The sequence below is a fragment of the Schistocerca nitens genome, chromosome 5 (genome assembly GCF_023898315.1).
Source record: "Schistocerca nitens isolate TAMUIC-IGC-003100 chromosome 5, iqSchNite1.1, whole genome shotgun sequence".
Taxonomy (NCBI): domain Eukaryota; kingdom Metazoa; phylum Arthropoda; class Insecta; order Orthoptera; family Acrididae; genus Schistocerca; species Schistocerca nitens.
The window spans coordinates 207455725-207478079 of record NC_064618.1 but is presented as its reverse complement, the minus strand read 5'-3'; the positions used below and the strand labels follow the sequence as shown (position 1 = coordinate 207478079).

The 22355-nt window shown below is 41.7% G+C and overlaps 1 protein-coding gene across 4 annotated transcripts in view; it reads left to right on the top strand.

Annotated features, from left to right (window-relative positions):
- LOC126259934 (gamma-aminobutyric acid receptor subunit beta) overlaps positions 1-22355 on the top strand; it is a 630317-nt gene that overhangs the window by 518718 nt on the left and 89244 nt on the right. For 3 of the 4 annotated variants that reach the window (XM_049957027.1, XM_049957029.1, XM_049957026.1), the window contains exons 6-7: positions 122-259; positions 21659-21943. In XM_049957027.1, coding sequence (XP_049812984.1) covers positions 122-259; positions 21659-21943 — 423 coding nt within the window. The remainder of the gene's footprint in view (positions 1-121; positions 260-21658; positions 21944-22355) is intronic. The other variant, XM_049957028.1, reaches the window with a different exon arrangement.

The following is a 22355-nucleotide window of genomic DNA, read 5'->3' as shown; positions in this document are numbered from 1 at the left end:
GGTTCTGCTCCTCCGGGGCGCGAGCCTTCGGTCCCCGCACGCGCGCGTGAAAGAGAGCGCATAACGTGTTACGTGCTTTGTGTCAAGAGGGTTGCACCACACTCTCCCTGTTTCTTCCCAGTTGGGTATACAATGAGGGACATCCGCTATAAATGGAACGAGGGGCCAAACTCTGTGGGCGTCTCGAATGAGGTGTCCTTGCCGCAATTCAAAGTATTGGGACATCGCCAGAGGGCTATGGAAATTAGTCTCACCACAGGTATTGTCTCGAGTCGCTAGCCAGTTGCTCGTAGCCGGGCCTGCCGCGCTGCCACGGACCGCAGGTACAGTGCGAGCCGCTGCCGCCGTCGCCCCAATCGCCGACCGCTTCGCCCCTAGCCATGCCCCCCCCCCCCCCCCCCAACCAGTGCCTGATCCCCTCACTCACCCGCTGCCCCGCCTAGTAGCTGCAGCCTAACCTCTGCAAACTGATTTCAGGAGCCAGTAAGCAAAGCGACTCTTCCCATGCGTCTGCGTTGATCACTACTTTTTGAGAAGTCAAGCCACGTTCACTAACATTATTCTATAACACCGTGGATCAGATATCTTACCACATGACAAGTATAAAAGAAGGAATCGAAAATAAAAATCGTTGCAAGAGCGTCCTTACAAACGCCATACAAGAGATGGTTATCTTCTGACTTACACTGTTGCACACGGTTCGCCAGCATAATACATGGTTCGGTTTTCAACTTAAGCACTTATTCAGTAGCGACATATCAGTTCGAAAATTCTTCTGAGAAACGAGAGTGTCATGTTTTACCCCAAAGCAAACAGTTAATACTGAAACTAGACGTTGCCGCCATTTATCGTGGTTGGGACCCTCCGAGCCATCAAGAATGTGAGATTTCGTCCAGGTCAAAAGACAAGTCCAGGGGCATGAAAGGGAAGCAGCGGTTGGGAAGGGAGTGAGACAGGGTTGTACCCTCTCCCCGATGTTATTCAATCTGTATATTGAGCAAGCAGTAAAGCAAACAAAAGACAAATTTGGAGTAGGTATTAAAATCCAGGGAGAAGAAATAAAAACTTTGAGGTTCGCCAATGACATTGTAATTCTCTCAGAGACAGCAAAGGACTTGGAAGAGCAGTTGAACGGAATGGACAGTGTCTTGAAAGGAGGATATATGATGAACATCAACAAAAGCAAAACGAGGATAATGGAATGTAGTCGAATTAAGTCGGGTGATGCTGAGGGAATTAGATTAGGAAATGAGACACTTAAAGTAGTAAAGGAGTTTTGCTATTTGGGGAGCAAAATAACTGATGATGGTCCAAGTAGAGAGGATATAAAATGTAGACTGGCAATCGCAAGGAAAGCGTTTCTGAAGAAGAGAAATTTGTTAACATCGAGTATAGATTTAAGTGTCAGGAAGTCGTTTCTGAAAGTCTTTGTATGGAGTGTAGCCATGTATGGAAGTGAAACATGGACGATAAATAGTTTGGAAGAGAAGAGAATAGCAGCTTTAGAAATGTGGTGCTACAGCAGAATGTTGAAGATTAGGTGGGTAGATCACGTAACTAATGAGGAGGTATTGAATAGGATTGGGGAGAAGAAAAGTTTGTGGCACAACTTGACTAGAAGAAGGGATCGGTTGGTAGGACATGTTCTGAGGCATCAAGGGATCACAAATTTAGCACTGGAGGGTAGCGTGGAGGGTAAAAATCGTAGAGGGAGACCAAGAGATGAATACACTAAGCAGATTCAGAAGGATGTATGGTGCAATAGGTACTGGGAGGTGAAGGAGCTTTCACAGGATAGAGTAGCATGGAGAGCTGCATCAAACCAGTCTCAGGACTGAAGACCACAACAACAACAACACAAGATACAAAATGAAACACTAACTTCGTTCCCGGGTGTACAAGACTATTTCTTCGCCTTCGTTAAGGGAGGTAGGACGTTAAACAGGCCGACGTGGAGCAGGAGAGGCACCACAGGACATTTCAGTTTCCAGTGTCTATACTTTTACAAATAAATTCATAAAACTTTGTCAGCATGACCAGGAAGGATTCAGAATTCACATTCATAGCAGTGGGAGTTCTAAGACATAACGAAGTAATTTTTTTTTTACTTGCGAAATTTCATCATTTTTTTCACTTACTAATGGCAGCATTTGTTGCCATAGGTACACTTTTCTTCATAAGTAAGAGAGATTCTTCGATGAATTTTGCACAGCATACAAAACATACTTAAAGGTGTATGAAACTCTAGAATTTTCCAAATCTATTAAAAACTGTGGTAAAAACTGAGGTGATTATAAAATTTGTGTTTTTTCTAAACATGAAGTTTAAAATATAAAAGTTCATTTGTTTTTTCATAAATTAAATAAACTCTAGGGTTTCATACACCTGTGATTATGCTATGTATGCTGTACAAAATTCATCGAAGAATCTCTCTAACGTATGAAGAAAAGTGTACCAGTAGCAACAAATGCAGCCATTAGTAAGTGAAAAAATGATGAAATTTCACACGCAAAAAAATTTATTTTGTTATGTTTTCGAACTTCCACTGCAATGAGTGTGAATCCCGAATCCTTCCTGGTGAGGCCGACAAAGTTTGATGAATTTATTTGTAAAAGTATAGACACTGGAAATTAAAATGTCCTGTTATGCCTCTCCTGCTCCAACTCGGCCCGTTTGACGTCCTACCCCCCTTAAGTTACTGTGTACCACTGTAAGTGACTTTAATACAAAATACGTAACGTGTCAGCATGAACTGCATATTCTTCTATCAAACTAGCGACACAGTAACAACTGAGAAAGAATTTGCAGCAACCAGTCACTATATTTTAATATTTACGCTCTTTCCCTCTATTGCTTTCGGTTAACTTTGTCCTAAGGAGGGAGAAAACAGTAAAATAAATGGGAGCCCAAATGTTTCCTCTCAACACTCGCTTCTTTATACTGTTTTAGAGTGTGCCGTGTGCGTCCGTTAAATCCTAATCTTCTTCCTTCTGAGTTTGGCTACAGAAGTCTTAGCAGAACACACTATAAATACATCTTTTTCCTCTTATGGGCATTAAGTTGCAGCATAACAACATGTACAAAATTTGTTTATTGTATAGTCTGCTAAGATTGCCGTAGTTATAGCCATAAGGAGGCAGTAGATACCATGGGCAGACTGATGCCGTGTTGACTCACTTCCAGAAGGAATTCGATGTACGTAGTTCCATATTGTCGCCTAGTGATTAAAATACGAGTGTAACGAATGTCAGACCACTTTTGTGACTGGACTGAAGATTAATTGTATTAGCTGATATTCCTGAGACGTCTTGCGTCTCACCTTTATCTCCGATAATGGTACTGGCCACAACAACGAATTAAAATTTGTATCAGGACCAGGATTCTAACTCAGGTCCCCTGCTTATTAGGCAGATGTGCTATTCATTACACAACACTGGCACTAAGGTACTACAGCCACAGGGACTACCGTATTTCCCTCATCGACACAAATTCCAGCTTGTGCCTCAGCCCATCACTATTCCAGTTCTACACTCGAATCAGTATTGCCATGGTTCTCCGACACTGAAATAGCACCTTAGCAATACCATCAATTTATGATTAATATATCAACTGTGCCTGAGATACAGGCAAGATTAACCCCATTTCGCTCACGGATAAGCTGATAATCCAGTAACAGAGAGCCTTGGCAATACTGATCCAACATTTGAAGGGGAATAGTAATGGGCTGGAGCGTGAGATGTAATTTGTGTCGGTGAGGGAAACATACTAGGGTAGTCTGTTCAGATGTGAAACCTCTAGCGCCATTGTGGTGTAGATGTAACGCATATCGGGTTTGTCGAGTAAGCAGGAGACCAGGGTTCAAATTCTGGCACTGGTATAAATTTTAATTCATTGCTTTGGCCTACATCTTTATTATGGATTGAACATCTCTTAGCAAACAGTACACTATTTCTCTACAGTTCCACTTTCGAAAGCAAAATAATGTTATAGGACTATCACTTTTCTCAGTATAAATAAATACAATTGACCTAGTGGACAACACAGGAATTCCCATAAGGTTTTCTCAGATGGTATTGTTATATACAGATAAGTCGAAATACTAGAAAATTGTAGCGAGATACAGGAAGATCTGCAGAGGATAGGCGCCTCCTCAAATGATTAGTAGTTCACACTCACCATAAACAAATGTATCTAATTGCACATAAAAGGGCAGAAATATCTGTTACTGTAAGATTACATGATTGAAGAACTATTACTGGAAGCAGTGACATTAATTAAATGTCTGGAAATATGCGTAAGGAACGATTTACAATGGGCGGACGACATAAAAATCATGCCAGGTATGGCAGAAGCCAGACTGAGATTCACTAGAAGAATCCACCCACGGATGACGTACCTTACAAAACCCTCGTACAGCCAATACTTGAACACTGTTTGTCAGTCTGTGATCTGCATCATATAGAAAATACTGAGGTTCCAAATAGAAGTAGCGCGTTTTGTCATAGGTTCACTTAGTAAGCGTGGAAGCGCCACGGAGATGCTCATGCAACTCCAGTGGAAGACACTACGAGAGAGGCGTTGTGAATCATCCCTCTTACGCATATCTTGCGTAAAGACTGTCCACGTAAAATCAGAGATTCGAGCTGACACGGAGACATACTAACAACCGTACTTTCTGCGGACTGGAACAGGAAAGGAAAGAAGTGATAGTAGCACACAAATGTACTGTCCGCCGCACACCAAAACGTGTCTTTCGGAGTTAATTTGTAGACCTAGATGAAGAAGCAGCGAGTATTGAGAACAAACCTCTATGACAAACTTAAATATGCCCTTCCCGCAGATGAGTGTGAAAACTCTCCAGAAAATGACTTTGAAGAGCTAAATAATGACTGATTGTTGCAAATCCTCTGTCACTACTACACGCTACGGTCATGGTGAACCGTAATCCATTATGGAGCAAATCAAATCCTGTAATATTTTGTAGGCATCCGCCTATTTACGTAATCGTCAAGGTGACATGGAAGTGCGCGTAACCCAAGCTGTCTGCAGCAAACCGAAGTGTTGTCTTTGGCTACAAACGTATCTGTGATCGAGAGCAGCTAAATACGCACCCTGTCAGTAGGCATATACAAATTAAGGCCTGTCTATGTTTCAAAATTGATGTCATCACTTATTAGTGAGCTTCAAAGCACGTGTACAGATATTTTTCGAATCCCAATTTCTCGACAGAAATGACAGAATCCAAGCGCATTTGGACCCGAGTCTAGAAAACTGCTGATGTAAACTTCATTCCGTGTAACAAAGGAAATTGCAACAAGGAAACTGGCGTACTTAAAACTCTGTGATAAATGTTTTATGATAATGGTGTTAGTTAATATCGTCTTATCAGTAAATCTAACAAGTAAATCTACCCAAGGGATACACTTCGATTTTGATCAGTTTTCAATATGTTGTAATCTAGAGCAGGGGTCTCCAAACTTTTTAGTCCGCGGGCCACATTGACTCCTCCACGAAGTCATAAGGGCCTAGATTTACCTAGTGCGATTAAAGCACCCTAGGACCGCATGATCACCGTAATGTAAGGCTAAAGGAAAGATGAAATCGCAAAAATCTAAGGTTGTGGGAATAGCTAACACTGAAACGAACTACGATTTTTATTTAATTACATAATTTTGATTGGTGGACGTACCTGACCGAAATTATGGCGTATTTTATTCTGGCGAATTTCACCGACAAAAAAGTATGTCACTGCACATTCTTTCACGAAAGCGTCCCGCAAAGTTAACGAAATCTCAAAATCATTGTTAGCAACACTATTACTGCAAGACGTAGAGGTAGAGAATGTCAACGCATTGTTATTTCAAGCGGCGCAACAATAAGTTCAGTTATGTAGTCTTGTAGCGAGTAGCAGAGCCGGAGCATATATTTGATAGTTCTGTTGCGTGATTGTGTCCGACAATGTCGCAGTGTATTGGTCGCGATAGGCCTCGAGACTCAAGTGTTGGCAGTATAGGTACCACCTCAAATATATGGCGGGCCGGATACCGGGGATGTCCGGCCAGCTAACGCGGGCCGGTTTGCCAGCTCTCGCGGGCCGGTTTCGGCCCGCGGGCCGTAGTTTGGAGACCCCTGATCTAGAACAAAATAAGAAACACATTTTTTTAAATTATGTCCATCGGCCGTTAAGGGGGTGAAACACCCCCTTGGAATATTAATGAGCATTCTGCATTTTTTTGACCAGAACAATTACGTGCTGCCTCATTATTGTACAGGTGTACAACAATGTTACAGGAATAATGTAGAAAAAAATTCAGATATAACACAATTAAATCTGAAAAGGTTACAGCTTGCAAAAAAATTGCACCAAATGTGAAAAGAAAACATAAATACAGCACAAGATATAAAGTATTCAATAAAATTAAAAGAAAGTGTATATAGAACAATAACGAAGACTATATTTATCTGGGAAAGACTTAAAAATTCCAACATGACAACTGGCATTGAAGTGGACACACATCGGGTCCGCGTAGAGTGAAGCAGAGATATTTCTAGCTTATTTCTGACAAATGCGGCATTGGAATACCACTTCCTCATTTATGATAGAATTTAGTATTAAACAAGCTGTGCATTTGCTCTTACTCAAAAGTCGAAACGAAAAAACAAATAGTGGGGAAAGAGGATTTCGGAAAATTGCTTTTTCGGTAGATCTGGGTGTATCGTTACAACGTACATTAAAAACCATAGAACTTTTATTTGATTTTTTTTATATCTGTTACCGTTACCGTGAGCAAGATGTATGAGACAGGCGAAATACCCTCAGACTTCAAGAAGAATATAATAATTCCAATCCCAAAGAAAGCAGGTGTTGACAGATGTGAAAATTACCGAACTATCAGTTTAATAAGCCACGGCTGCAAAATACTAACACAAATTTTTTACAGACGAATGTAAAAACTGGTAGAAGCCGACCTCGGGGAAGATCAGTTTAGATTCCGTAGAAATGTTGGAACACGTGAGGCAATACCGATCTTACGACTTATCTTAGAAAATATATTAAGGAAAGGCACACCTACGTTTCTAGCATTTGTAGACTTAGAATAAGCTTTTGACAATGTTGACTGGAACACTCTCTTTCGAATTCTGAAGGTGACAAGGGGTAAAATACAGAGAGCGAAAGGCTATTTACAATTTGTACAGAAACCAGATGGCAGTTACAAGAGTCGAGGGGCATGAAAGCGAAGCGGTGGTTGAGAAGGGAGTGAGACAGGGTTGTAGCCTCTCCCCGATGTTATTCAATCTGTATATTGAGCAAGCAGTAAAGGAAGCAAAAGAAAAATTCCGAGTAGGTATTAAAATCCATGGAGAAGAAATAAAAACTTTGAGGTTCGCCGATGACATTGTAATTCTGTCAGAGGCAGCAAAGGACCTGAAAGAGCAGCTGAACGGAATGGACAGTGTCTTGAAAGAAGGATATATGATCAACAAAAGCAAAACAAGGATAGTGGAATGTAGTCGAATTAAATCGGGTGATGCTGAGGGAATTAGATTAGGAAATGAGACACTTAAAGTAGTAAATGAATTTTGCTATTTGGGGAGCAAAATAACTGATGATGGTCCAAGTAGAGAGGATATAAAATGTAGACTGGCAACGACAAGGAAAGAGTTTCTGAAGAAGAGAAATTTCTTAACATCGAGTATAGATTTAAGTGTCAGGAAGTCGTTTCTGAAAGTATTTGCATGGGATGTAGCCATGTGTGGAAGTGAAACGTGGACGATAAATAGTTTGGACAAGAAGAGAATAGAAGCTTTCGAAGTGTGGTGCTACAGAAGAGCACTGAAGATTAGATGGGTAGATCACATAACTAATGAGGAGGTATTGAGTAGAATTGGGGAGAAGAGAAATGTGTGGCACAACTTGACTAGAAGAAGGGATTGCTTGGTAGGACATATTCTGAGGCATCAAGGGATCACCAATTTAGTATTGGAGGTCAGCGTGGAGGGTAAGAATCGTAGAGAGAGACCAAGAGATGAATACACTAAACGGATTCAGAAGGATGTAGGTTGCAGTAGGTACTGGGAGATGAAGAAGCTTGCACAGGATAGAGTAGCATGTACAGCTGCATCAAACCAGTCTCTGTACTGAAGACCACAACAACAACCGTTTCAAAGGTATTCATTCAGAAATATTAAACTCAGTTTCTTTCAAGGGGGGGGGGGGGGGGGGATGGTTGTTCTAGCCCCCTAACGGATGTAGGTGCCCGTATAAAAAAATATGGTCTCTTATTTTGCTTTATACTACAACATATTCAAAGCCGATCAAAATGGAAGTTTATCCCATGGTTTCGTTTACTCACAAGTTACACACGTGTTTTCGTCTGCGATAAGCTCTCTCTCTCTTTTCTTTGTCAACGTATTCGCACCACTTTAAAGTCTCGTTCATCTCAGTCGAGGTAAATACATGTAACAGCACGAATAAGGAAGTAGTGTTCCGGTGGCGAGAACAGACTTACTCGCGGACGGAAGGAGGCGGTCCCGCCCAGAAGCTGCCCGCTGTCTGGGAAGCAATAAGCGCACGGCCTCGGACGGGCTTATGGGCTGTTAAAAGCCCCCGTTGATTACTCGCTCCATTTCAGACAAAGCCCCAAACTTATGAAACAGTCAAGTCTGCTGGTTCTGAATTGATTCCGCTGTTCTCGAAATAGCTTCGCATTCAACGATTAAAATGCAAATGCTCATTGCTGCTGATGTAGCTCAGTTTTCGCTAAGCTTTCTGGTAATCGCATGCCTTAGATCTCAATTAACGGAATGTCATGATAGTCATTGGTTTCCTTGTCCTTTACCACGTTTAATTGCATGAGTAGGCGTGAGTCATGCATACCATTTTACTACTTAATCTGTAGTATTATGCAGTTGAAACTTTCAATCTGTCGATCGTCAGTTAATATTAAGAAGCAGTGAATTACACTATGTTATTTATGGAGACATATATTTTATTCTGCCTCCACTACTCAACCTTGCCCTTAACATTGCAAAGCATATGCAGCATGCTCATTAGCTCCATAGTAAATGAATATACATCATTCTATAGGCAGCACAGCTGATCAAGGTAATGTAGACAGCATGAAAGAACAAACTGTACAAGGAACTAATGTGACGGTATATTTTTTTAGCTAACACATTGATCTCTCTCTCATCTCACATCAGTTCTCCTGTTTTCACTCGGAGCACTAAAAAAATGAAAGCATATGATATTCTTTCGGCATGGTTCAATAGAAAACACAACATTTAACGTTCATTACCAGAAATACCGGAATTACGCGAACCCCCAAAAATTTAGCTCCAATCCTTAATTTAAGGGGGACTTTACTTCATATGTCTCACATCGTACCTCATTTTTGTCAAATTACACAAACCAGCTCTTTATTTCTGGTATGCGTCATCCACGTGTATCCACTCCTAAAACTTTGTTGCTCGAAAAACAAAAGCTACAAAATCAGTGTAAAACGAGTGGAATCTTATCTAGTACATCGGAATTCTTAGAAGGAAATGATTTAAATATCTCATTTTCCAACCACAGTGACGGTAACAGCTCACCGCATTAACAAACATTTCTTGCTTCACACTTCACTGTAACGTGCAGATGTAAATTTAATATCATCCATTGATTCACCTAGATTGTGTTGTGGGTCATTTAGAGTAACATAAATAATATCATTATCAGTAATATATTACTGGAGCAAGTATTAATGCTAACTCTTCTGCGTAGGCACATAAGCATCAAGCGTTGTACTTTTTATAGGTTAGTCTGTCATGTTTATACAACGTATTGCGTCTTTTCTCTTAACATTTACTTTTCACTTAATTACAGCGGTTTTAAAAACTTACGAGTACAAGCACAGAAATACAAACACTTGGTGGTACACGCAGTGATGGTAACAGTTCACATGAAACGGTCGTGCAGCTCCATCAAAGTGAAACGTGGTAAAATATGCATAATTGTTTCACATACTTTTTAAAGAATAGAATATTCTCTTCTTAAGAAAAAAGAAACGTGTTCCTTCAGAAATTACACCTGAAAATATATAAAGAAAAGCGTCGGAAAAGCCAAAAGTGTAGCAATAACTGGCCACGCCATAGTTTTAGAACACCGTACATAATTTTAAAACACTTAACACGTACACTTTACATAAAATCAAGAAGTTTTCTGGCAGGCAGACCAGAAAAACATAAACAGTAAAAATATAGATTCAACTTACTCTGGTGGGCACTGGTTCCGTCCTTAGATTCTTCTTCTGTTGACTCGTGCTCGCTCGGTACTGTGGGTAGTTTCTCACTTCCGGCGTGAGGTTCTGCACACACACATTCACTGCTTTTGTTAATGTACTGCGTTGCCCTGGGGTCTAATGGGAGCTACAAGCTGCTCAAGGCGACAATGACAACACAATAAAAAAATACTGAAACTGTTGCCAAGATCATTCATGTCAAGTCTCGGAATAAAACAGAAAGCTAGAAACAAACAATGTTTATCTCGCTTAAGCAAAGCGAGCAGGAGCCACAAGGTCAGTGGTTTCGCGGAGTGACAATTCGCTGTTTATAAAGTTGGCCCCAGATGGGTGTGGCGGACTCCTGCCAGACGGCTTCTATGCGCGAAGTGCTGTAGGAGGCTGTGTTCACCAGGTTGGCCAGGCACCTTGTTTGATAGTAAAATGAATTGAATAGTTCACGGAAACACCTCCAACACTGAAGTGAGATCTTTGCATCAGACGTGCTTGACTGATTTGCTTATGTCCAGCCCTCAAATTCATCAAACTTGTCCACGGTCAACTGGAGCCTGAATCGCGTCGTCAATTAAATCCCTCAAAAGCCCGTAACGTATGATCATTACACTTCTGCAAGACCAAAAACGATTCCCATCCCAGCATTCATCAGAATTTTCCAAAGAACTGAACACTGTTCAGCAGCAAATGGAAGCACGACGCGATATTAGTAACAGGTCTGATGCCTCGGGAACGAACGTCAGGTGGTGTCTGGGCACTTTTAGTCTACTTTGACGAACCAAAACGACTGCCTCTGATAAGACGGAACGACCTCCATTATTGTCCTACACCGGAGAAATCAGTTTTTGACTGAAATAACGACAATGACTTTTCCTCTCATTTTATTCATTGCATTTTGCCATCTGAAATTTACTTCCATTTCCAGTAAATGAAAATTAGGCAGTAATAGATGTTTCACTAGACAGATGTTGAAACGTTCCCTTTGGAAAATTATGAATCACTGTGCTGGTAAACTTCCACGTTATTTGATACCGAAACAGCTGAGTAAAACTGAACGTACTCACACAGTTTTCTCTTTACTTATTCTGGTCAGCGCAACGCAATCTGACTTTTAATAATCCCTACAAAAGAATGGCCCTTACTAACAATAACCTATACCTTTCATGAATCACTTGCCTCACAAAAATTTTCTTTACCCGAACTACTGCAATACAGCGAGCGCTAATACTGCCAGCTAAATAAAAGATTCTAACTACTGAACGTACTAACTACTGATAGGCATAGTCAGCAAATGAAAAATTTTGATAGAAAACAAACAATTTATTTACCTTAATGATGTTCAAAAGTCATCATATATATCAATTCATGACATCCATCTTTACAAATTTCCTTTTTCTGGCAGACACACGTCCATATCGTCCGCTTATAGTAACCTCTCAAAACTTTGGCATCTCTCTCTCCACATCGACCACTGCTGGCGGCTCACCTCCAACTGCGCAACGCTACGTGCTGTTCACATCCAACTGCCCAACACTACACAAGCGAATATTCCAACAATGAGTCCAACCAGCTACAGACTGCACACAGCACAGTCAGCGCTACGTGGCGTTGCCAACATAAAAACCTGAACAGCCTACTTACAATGTGATCGACGACCTAAGAACAAGACTGAAATTCGTGATTGCTTGCTGATGGCTCTCCATTAATGAACTCTCCGCGGGAGACTACAAGTTTGAGTTCACGTCTTGGTGTCGCTACGATCCAGTAGCAAGAGCTTGTATCTATTCTTTCTGCTGACTAGCGCATTCTGCGTTTTTTCTAATTTTTCTCTGGGCTTATAGATATCCCTTAGGTCTTGAGATAGAGCGACACGATCTCCAGCCTCATTTGTCTGCAATACACTCGATCCACCTCAGTATGTTGGGACCACGAAAGTAATTGCTTCACCAAAGAAGAAGGGGTGTCTGGCATGAAAGTCCCTTAGGTGGCGCCATACTGGAAAGACTTGCAACAAGCCACCGGGCACATCATGTTTCAGAGGAAGCTGAAACCATGCATACCGCGATTCCTTGGACCCGCTGCGCTGTTAGAACACACCGCAAATGGCTCGAGCAAGAATCATCGGCACTAGATGAAAGACGTTACCCGCCCCTCATTACATCATTTTAGAGAGCATCGAAACAGATTTACTGCAAATGTCCTTGGAACAATGTGCACCTGACACCGTAAGTAATTCTTTGCGTCTAGCCTGCATGCCATGTCCCCTCTTCCCGGTCTTCGTGTATGCACGCCATGTCTTTTTGTACTGATGCCGCCTAGAAGTTCACAAGAGCTATGCGTGTAGTTTGTTAGATGTAGTATAGTTATTAATGTTTTGGCGGCGCTGCAAACTCGTTTTGAATAGTAGTTAAACAAAGAACTGGAACTACATTTTATCATACGCAGGCACCATGTCCCGAGAAACTTTCTGAGAGATTATAATTGTGTGCAGAAAATAAGCTTTAAAATCTAGTTAAATCACAGTATAGGGTACACACGACACCAGCGTGAAAGATTCATCCTGTAAGTAAATTCACTCTTCATCTGAAGAATGCTTTGTTCTTGTAAAAATATTCCACCTCTACGGGAGGTGAGTTAACGATACCATTCTTTTGTGTTCACTAACACGACGATTACATCAGATGCTTCAATCATATAATAGCTAAATACGGTGGAATACATGCAAGTCTTTGTATATTCTCGTGCACTAAGTGGGAAAACACAAGTACACGTAGTTACAAAGGAAGAGAACTTCATACGCTCTCACTTTGCATTGGGGTCAATTTTCAGATAACTGGGAAATGTGCTGCAATAATCATCAGAATTTTTTTCATACTGGATACGTGTTGCAACATAAAGATACTTTCGCAATGAAAGAGTAACGAAGTTCTGTCTTTTAATGTGATTTTTACCCATATAACCATTGCCATCACCTGAAACAATATTTTGTACGGATTGTTAGGCGCTGGAAAAAAATGGAGCATTTTAATCTTGATAATACGCCGTAAGTCCTAAGACACTAAGATACAGTAGGCGCGAAGAAATTCGAACACACTTGCTGGAAAATACTTTTAAACATAATTAACATGGAAGACGTCTATTCAAAACGCAGTTCGCTCATTTAAATGTGTATGTAGTCTTACTGATAACTGATATTTATCGGTTGTTGGTACCTGCCACTACCCTCTGCAGTGAGCTACAACTCATATGTAGAGGTCTCCTGACAAGTGCCATAGCCTTGAGAATACGCTAATTCATCCGGCTTCATATTTCTTTTTTAAGAGCAATTTGTGAAGAACAATGGGTGCTGCGCCGCCAGAACGTTGGAAACCTCGAGGGAGTCGACGAAAACAGAATAATCGCTGCAACACGCATCGTTCTTTATCAAGAGTACTTTAATCTCCACATTTAAAAGAGGAAAGAGCCTTTAAGGCATAGTAGTGTATTTCTTTGTTATTTTACTTCTCACACAAACTTAGTACACACGCTACACGGTAGTCCAAATGATTCCCCAAAGCAGATAAAATAACAGTGAGATATCGCAAGTATCGTGGTTTTGACAAATCCACATGTCTGTGACTCCTAGTGAATAATCGGAAGTTTCGGTGGGTGTTCAAGGATATTTTCCGAGTACTTTGATATAAATAATCTAGTCTCTTGTAGTCTGGTACAGAGTAATAATATAATTATGATTTATTCTGTTTGTTATCCAGTTACCTTAGTTCCTGTAAAAATACTTTCATTACAGTGAAAAAGTCAGTAACATGCCCCTCACCAAAACGTAGAACACAAAACAGAGACGCGCAAAAGTACTGCAAGACGGTTTCTGTCTATACGGAAATCGCTCAGAAGAGCGTTGCTCGTCCCTGGCACTCAGTAAATCCACACATGAGGAGAATTTCGGTCAACTCTTTATAAGTAATCCTGTCCATACTGCAGTGTATCACTGCTGCCACACAATTAATACTGTTGGAAAAAAGAAGGAGGCAGAACGGAGCAGTACAGAATCAACATTAAGTACCGAGAATGGCTGAAATAAGCTTGTTTTCAAACCAGACACATAGTACATATCGTCGATATTTGCAGATATTTACAGGAAAATACAGGTACAAAGATAAATAGTGGGTAAGAAAATGAAAGAAATCCGATGACTGTAACTAGCTACCGGAGACCACGGGTGCCTTCTACCAAAATCCTGAAAAATGTCGGTGGAGTTCGTGCTGATTCTGTGACTGCGAGACGACAGCTAAACAGTAACTTTGTTAGAGAAATTTTGTTACGGAATTCACCTTCATCACTCAATCTCAGCGAGCACAGAGTCCCTAAACACAGTCTCTGCTTTACGACTGGTCTAGAGGTTTTCAGATGAGCATCAGCGCCTCTATGCAGCATCAGGCTGCACAGGTCCGTGTGATGTTCCACATGTTTGTCCCCACTGCATATATTTACTACCTTCTTCATGATCTAGATGAACTTCAGAAAGCAAGCCTAGTGCATCTAACATGCAATGTTCAAGATGTGGTAGATCAGTGGCGGAGTAGCTGGTTTACCTCTTGTGTGATGGGCACTCGAAGAATCCGGTCTACCCCCACTTGTTCTCCCTTTCATGACTTTTGTGCCTCGTATCAAAATGGAAGTTGTTAACGTAGAAACATTTTAAAAAGGTACCGTTCGATTACAGGGACTATTACGCGTAAGTCAGCCCTGTAACGAGCTTATACGTTTGCGAAATATTTCGTTCTGTATTAAACCAGTGTTAATAGCCTCCTTGATTTGCGGTCCTAACGACTATGTGATATTACCGGATGATCGGACTGCCGCGGCTCTGATGACACAAAGACAATTAACCCATGTAGTATGTGAGGATAATGAACTTTCGTACGAAATTGTATTCGAAATTTTAACTCCTGTATTTGTTGACGTAGAACTCTAGAAACAATGGTAGGTCGTTTCTCACACATCCTGCCTTATTTAAGGGTTGCAAAAAAAGTCAAGCCTTGTGATAAATAAAAAGTGACTTTACTCTGGCTTACCTAGAGTAGGAAAATGGCGTCCGCAGTTATAAAGACTGAAATACAAGAAACTTGTTCAGATAAACTATTCATTTTTTAAAATAAATATTTCCTCTTAATATCTGCGTACGTAGTACAGTAGACTCCAATAAATTGTGCCATACACAGGATGTTTAAGAATTAGTTATACAAAACTAACCTTTAACTGTGGAAAGGGTAAATAACTTATAGAAATGTTTGATACAGCATTGAATGCAGTATGTCTTCAAATTTTATTCCCACCTAACACAGCTAGTTGCTGATGTTCCCGCTAGGTGGCATGCGGGAATGCATTATTTCAAGTCATCACTGAGTCGTATGATTGAGCTGAGTGTGCGTAAGTGTCGTTTATGGTTTCATGAATCTAAATCCGCTTCTACAGTTCAGAAACAATTCAGGACCAAATATCGCAAGCCACCATTTCGAAGACAAACTGTTATTAATTGATACAATCGCCTCAACAAAACTGGCTGCGTATCACACAGGACGCCAGGTCAACTGTAACAAGATTTAAGGTCCCTTCTTTTATGCTGATTCAACTGTAACTGGCTTATCGTGTCTGGACGTGCTTGAATTGTAATATAAGGCCTCAAAAAATTTATTTTTCCCCAATATGGCGAGCCACCACATCATCATCGTGAGATTGTCGTGTATCTCTGTAGGAGTGGGCTTGGATTAAACGTGGTGGAACAATATCCTGGCATCACCTGATTTAAACCTAATGGACGTCTGTGTCTGGGGTTACATTAAAGACAGAGTGTTTGCTTCTCTGCTTCCGGGAAACGTCATGGAGCTGTGACAATAGATAATACAAGCATATATCACGACTTGCATCATATGATTTGCCAGGAAACTGATTACGGATGGGGCTTTTGTCGTGTTGCAAAAGATAGCCACATTGAACGTTTGTAAATAAAACATACTGCATTCAGTGCCGTATCAAAATTTCAGTAGGTTATTTACCTTCTTCATAACTGAAGGTAATTTTTGCATAAGTAATTTATTATTTTGTTCTTGAATTCCAGGATAATTTGAACATGGAAAGGCCAAATTTCGTAAGAGAATACTTCAAACGCTAAGGAACAAATATATGATCAAAAGTATTCAGACACCCCTGTATAATGCGAAAATTGATCACTAGATGTCACGACAGGCGGACCCGCCAGTATAAAAGAAGGCATAGAGTACAGTGTTGCCAGCAGAGAAGCAGTAATAGCAGAATGGTCCGTCAGGAGCGTTCTGTGACATCGAACCTGGACTAATCAGTGGAGGTCACATGAGTGACAAATCCAGCAGGGACAATCCCTCCCTTCCAAACCTTCCCCAGTCGGCTCTTGGTGATGTGATTTTGAAGTGGTAACGCGAAGGAACAATCTCACCTAAACCAAGACCAGCAAAACCTCATATTGTGAGGGACAGGTTTCGTCAAGCATTGCGAAGGGTGGTTGTGAGAAATCGCATAAAATCAGCAGAAGGAAACATCTGTGAGTTCCAAAGTGCCAGGAGCAGTCCAACTAGCACAATGACGACGCGTAAAGAGATGAAAAGAACGGGGAACGTGGGCAGGAGGGGTCAAGCCACGTCTCATTAGCCACACATTTCTGCAGTCAATGATAAGCGACACTTGAGGTGCATAAAACGCTACGCGAGTGGATAGTGGATGACTGGAAACGAGTGATTTGATGTGATGAATCACGCTATACCGTGCGGCAGGCAGTTGGAAGGGTTAAGGGTTTGGCGAATGCCCGCACAGGACGTTAACTGCCATCATGTCAATGAAGAGGAGGTAGTGTTACGACATGAGGGTATATTTCGTGGTTAGAATCTTCTCCCCTTATTGCGCTTAAGAATACGCTAAATGCAAAAGGACTGAACACATTTTATTGCACTGAGTAGTGTCTACAGCAGAGGAACGTTTCGGAGATGGTGGTCGTTTTGTATCAACACAACAGTATGTGATAAAGCGGCATCTCTGAGGCCACGGTTTGTGGAGAATAATATTCCTGAAATGGATTTGCCTGCCGGAAGTCCCGACCTGAGCCCAATGGAAGATCTTTGGCACGTGAGGTCTTCGTTCCAGACCTCAGCACCCGACGTCACTACCTTCTCTGGCTCCGGCTCTTGGTCAAGAATGGGCTGCCATGCCTCCACAGACATTCAGACACCTCACTGCGAGTGTTCTGAGCAGAGTTCAAGCTGACCTAAAAACGAAAGGTGAACACACCCTTTATTAATGTCCACTAGTTGTTGTCTGGATACTTTTGATCAAAAACGTATAGCTGACAAGAGGAGTAAAGGTGAAGGCGCCCAGTTCCAGACTGACAGACCTTGAGCCAGCTACTCGGTATTATTCGAAAAGAACAGACGACGAGCCGTAATTAGATCAAAGTCTCTCTTTTAATTTCATTCCAAACCGTACAATAGTCTGAACAAACGCTTATCACCATCACAGACAGGACACGTTCTCTAGAGTTCATAAAATGTCGGAAGAAAGCAATTGGCAAACCAGCACCATTAGGAAGTAGTGCTAGAGTCGCGCATCGCTCCGACGCTCTATCAGGGTGTAGAACTGAGTCTGAGTTAACCCGAATTCAGAACTTAATTGGTTGTATATCATATTAAAATGACTACCCAGGTAGAAACTTTTAGCCTTGATGCCTGTTAACTTTGTAGTCGCACGTTTTCATCAAACTACTGTAGACACATAAACAACTTCAAATTACGGTATTTAACCCTCTCCCAATTGGGATCCCTCTAGCCTATTCCCATTCCCGGTTCCGTGGGATGAAAAGAACTGGGGTCTTCGACAGGCCTGTTCTCAAATTACGGTCCCACCCTTCAGGCTTCTTTTTTTACCCGTATTTGGTTGTTATAAATATTCTGATATTAAGTTTTGTCTTCTGGATATACTGAACTGTTCTTGACGCGAAAGCTGATTGGAACACTGCAGTGCTTTACCAGGTGCAGCCTTATCGGAGGGGGTATTCCTTTGCCTTCATGTGACTTTCGGTCTGACATACCCAGCCATTTACATTGTACCTATATTCTTTTGAGTGACTGAACCGCCATGCTAACTAATTTGTTATGCAGAATAAAAACTTTTTATCTTACTGTTTTGGTCCCATGTTTATTGTTTTTTTTTTGTCCACTGGTATAATTCTACGGTTTCATCTTCTGGCATTTAGCCAACTAATCGGTGTCACATAGCACCGCAAGTATATCCGGTTAATGTAATTCAGCAGTCCCTTTGATGTGGTTAAGACACGGCTGCTCCAGTCGTAGAGTGGCATATTAACCATTCCCAGAGGACACCGCCTTACGTTAATCGGATATAATAGCTGTAGTATATGACGTCGACTACTTGGCAAAGTGCCCGAAGATGAAGCCATCTACCCTCGAAATCGATGACAGACAAAAACAATAAACACAGCCGAACAGAGCGATAATAGTACTAAAATATTCGACACCTGGCGTTCTTAATGCCCAGCACTGTGGAGGCAACAAGACTGTGCGACTTGGCGTATTTTACAGTACCAAACCATTCCCAGAGATGACTAATAGATAAGTGACAGAAACAATTGTAGGACCGAAGGAGACCTCTGAACTCACAATCTGACAATCACTTAACCACCGAGTCGCATTGTTGATTCGTATGATGTCATAAAAACGCCCAATTGTCACACAGTTTTATGGTGAGGCAAACGTTCATCGGAGCTTATACTCGGAAAAAGAATAAAAACATATCATTTCAGAAATGATGGGTGTGTCATAATTAATAGAGACATCTGAACGGGTGAAAGTATTCGATAACAGGAGCAAAAACGTTCTACTAAACATGTACACCAGACGAGCCGTTTGCGAGATAACCGTGAATGTGTGTTTACGAGCCGAAACTGACTGCAGCACGGAATTCTATCCTAATGAGTAAGCATGTATTTTAGGTGTAAGCTTTTATTTTCTGTACACGCCTAATTAGACTCAAATTTGAGATAAAGCAACATGCCGTTCATGTCATTATATCAGCAATCGTTCTCAGTGAATGAGTTGTGTGTAGGTGGCCATCTCATTGCGCCACACATTCATGCAAGGATACTTGATAGACAAAGGTACCTTCGGTTTCTGCAGCGAGATCTTCACCTGATGGAATGCCGGTACTTTTTACTGTTAATGTACGACTCCTAACGAGCCAATACGGTCCAGTATGGATAGGCCGATCAGGGCCTGTAAGATCACCTGATCTCAGGCCTCTGCAGTATTCCTTGTGCAGTATTCTGCCGAGGAGAGCACGGCAAGTGCCATGCGCCAATTTCCCAGAAACTTCGCTCAATGGAAGAAGGATCAAAATAAACGAACAATGTCTCGTCTTATACGTAGATACTCGACCGTTTCTGAAAAAACGACGGTCAAAGTTTTCGAAGTATTTTTGAGGTGCTTTATGTGTCTTATACTGCATGATAGCCTCAAGTGAAATCGTAATACAGCGGTCAGCATCGAGGCCCCGTGTTCGAAACCCGATTAGTACTTTTACTTTTGTTTTTCATTTACATACTCATATATGTAGAAGATTACTACACGAATGTTTTCCAGTGTATATCTCCCAGGAACTTCACTCAGTGGAAGAGGAGTCAAAATAAGCGAACACACGTTTCAGCTTGCATGATTTGCCGCGAAATTATTGCCACCGTGTGGAATCTTCAGTAATGTTAACGAAGTTTGCTTCCTGAGTGAGATTTATACGGAGAAACGTGACTGTACCAAATGTCCTTTCGCGCGATGCTCACGGAGTGTTCGCATTCTACATGTACCGAATGTTTCTGCGGTCGTCTACTTATTGTATGTCAGGTAAATTAAATAAAAAGGAAAGAGAGAAAATTATTTGAAATTGTTTTCGGTGAAATTCGTGTAGTGTATCTTGATTCAAAATCAATTGTGAGCGTCAGTTTTCGGAAAAGTGGTCCGTTATGCATGATTTGCCGCGAAATTATTGCCACCGTGTGGAATCTTCAGTAATGTTAACGATGTTTCTTTCCTGAGTGAGATTCATGCGGAGAAACGTGACTGTGCCAAATGTCCCTTCGCGCGATGCTCACGGAGTTTTCGCATTATACATGTATCGACTGTTTCTGCGGTCGGTATCATCCAAGGGTAAGCACACAAATCTTCCTTAAGAATAAACATATGAATAAATATAAGAATTAACATAAGAATTGAAATAAGAATGATATATCAGAATATGAGAATTTAAACGATCGTAACCCCTCTACATACCACACACACATATATTAAATAATAAATGTATGACACTGTGAAATCCAGTTGTAATTTTGTAATTAATATAACGCCATTGTACTCCATAATTTGACAAGAACTGTCCTTGTATGAACCTTCTACGGACATGGGTAGATAAATGAAACCATACAAATAAAATAAAATAAATAAAAAACATTAACCGCGTTTCGAACACGTGGCGCAAAATTAAAAAAAAAAACCGCGACGCTAGCCACTAATCCACCAGTTCATCCGAGGCTACTGCTCGTTAAAAAGCACATACAGTACCTCGAAAATATCTCGAAAACTCTGACCGTCGTTTTTACACAAACAGTCGAGTACCTACGTACAAGCCGAGACATGTGTTCACTTATTTTGACTCCAATTCCACTGAGTGAAGTTCCTGGGAGGTAGGGTGATGACACGTGTCCTGTTCTCCTCATCAGATGTGAAGTATAGGTTTGAAGAGCTGGAGTAACAAACTGTACAGACTTGTCAATGTTTACCAGACGATCCGAGTGTGTGTAACAGTAGAGATGAGTGCAGTATTGTGTCCAAATTCGATGACACGTGGTACACCTTCTTTAACATGTACAGACCGTAGCTTTAACTTGCCTAAGTATTTCTTTTTGAGCTAGCCTATGGGCTATTATGAGCAGAACTAGTTGAGGAATAAAGTGCCAAAGTTTATATTTCAGACACATTCGTAATAAGGAGCACAGACCTTCATACTGAAGTTCAGTGGTGGCTCGTTTTGTCGCAAATTGCACGTCTTGGAGTCTTGTTACATGGAACGTTTTTGCTGTTATAAACTTGTTATCGTGTACTTTTAGCCGTGTCGATTTTCGCTGTCACTTACGAGACGCCGTGAACATCTGTTTGTGACGAGACTGGGAGGCTTAAGGCAGGAGCTGGCCAGAGTAGGGAAGTAGCGGCGACTCCCTCGAGGTGGCCGCCGGCGCCGCCCCCGCCGCCCCCGCGGCCACCGCCGGCGCCCGCCTGTACGCGCCGGACTGCCCGCAGGAAACTACTCGCGGCTGGCGTGCGAGATCCAGTTCGTGCGCTCCATGGGCTACTACCTCATCCAGATCTACATCCCGTCGGGGCTGATCGTCATCATCTCGTGGGTGAGCTTCTGGCTCAACCGCAACGCGACGCCTGCGCGCGTGGCGCTGGGCGTCACCACCGTGCTCACCATGACGACGCTCATGTCGTCCACCAACGCGGCGCTGCCCAAGATCTCCTACGTCAAGTCCATCGACGTCTACCTGGGCACCTGCTTCGTCATGGTCTTCGCGTCGCTTCTCGGCAAGTTAGCACGCGCGCTGCTCTAGGCTAGAGTGCTGCATTTGCTCTAAACATCTACTGAAAGGCTGCCTTGTCACGCGGCAAGTGAATCAGTGCACGAACATGTTCCTAGTTGAACTACGGCACAAGTTGCTGGTTATCCTGTTTGGTATAAACCTTCGTCATACTGAAACATTTAAATGTACGACACTTGCGGTGAAACACAAGATTATGGTTAAAGTGTTTGAGGCTTCGACCATAAATATAATAGACTGGCCCTGACGTCATTTTCGTGGCTCCAACATCTCTGGGCTAAAGTCACGTGAATGTTGGCAAAACATGGTTGTTTCGTGTTGCGCTTATGGCTGTACTCAGCGATTTGTCGGGGGAAATTACATTACATTTCACGTGTATTTCTAAGATAGTGCAGATG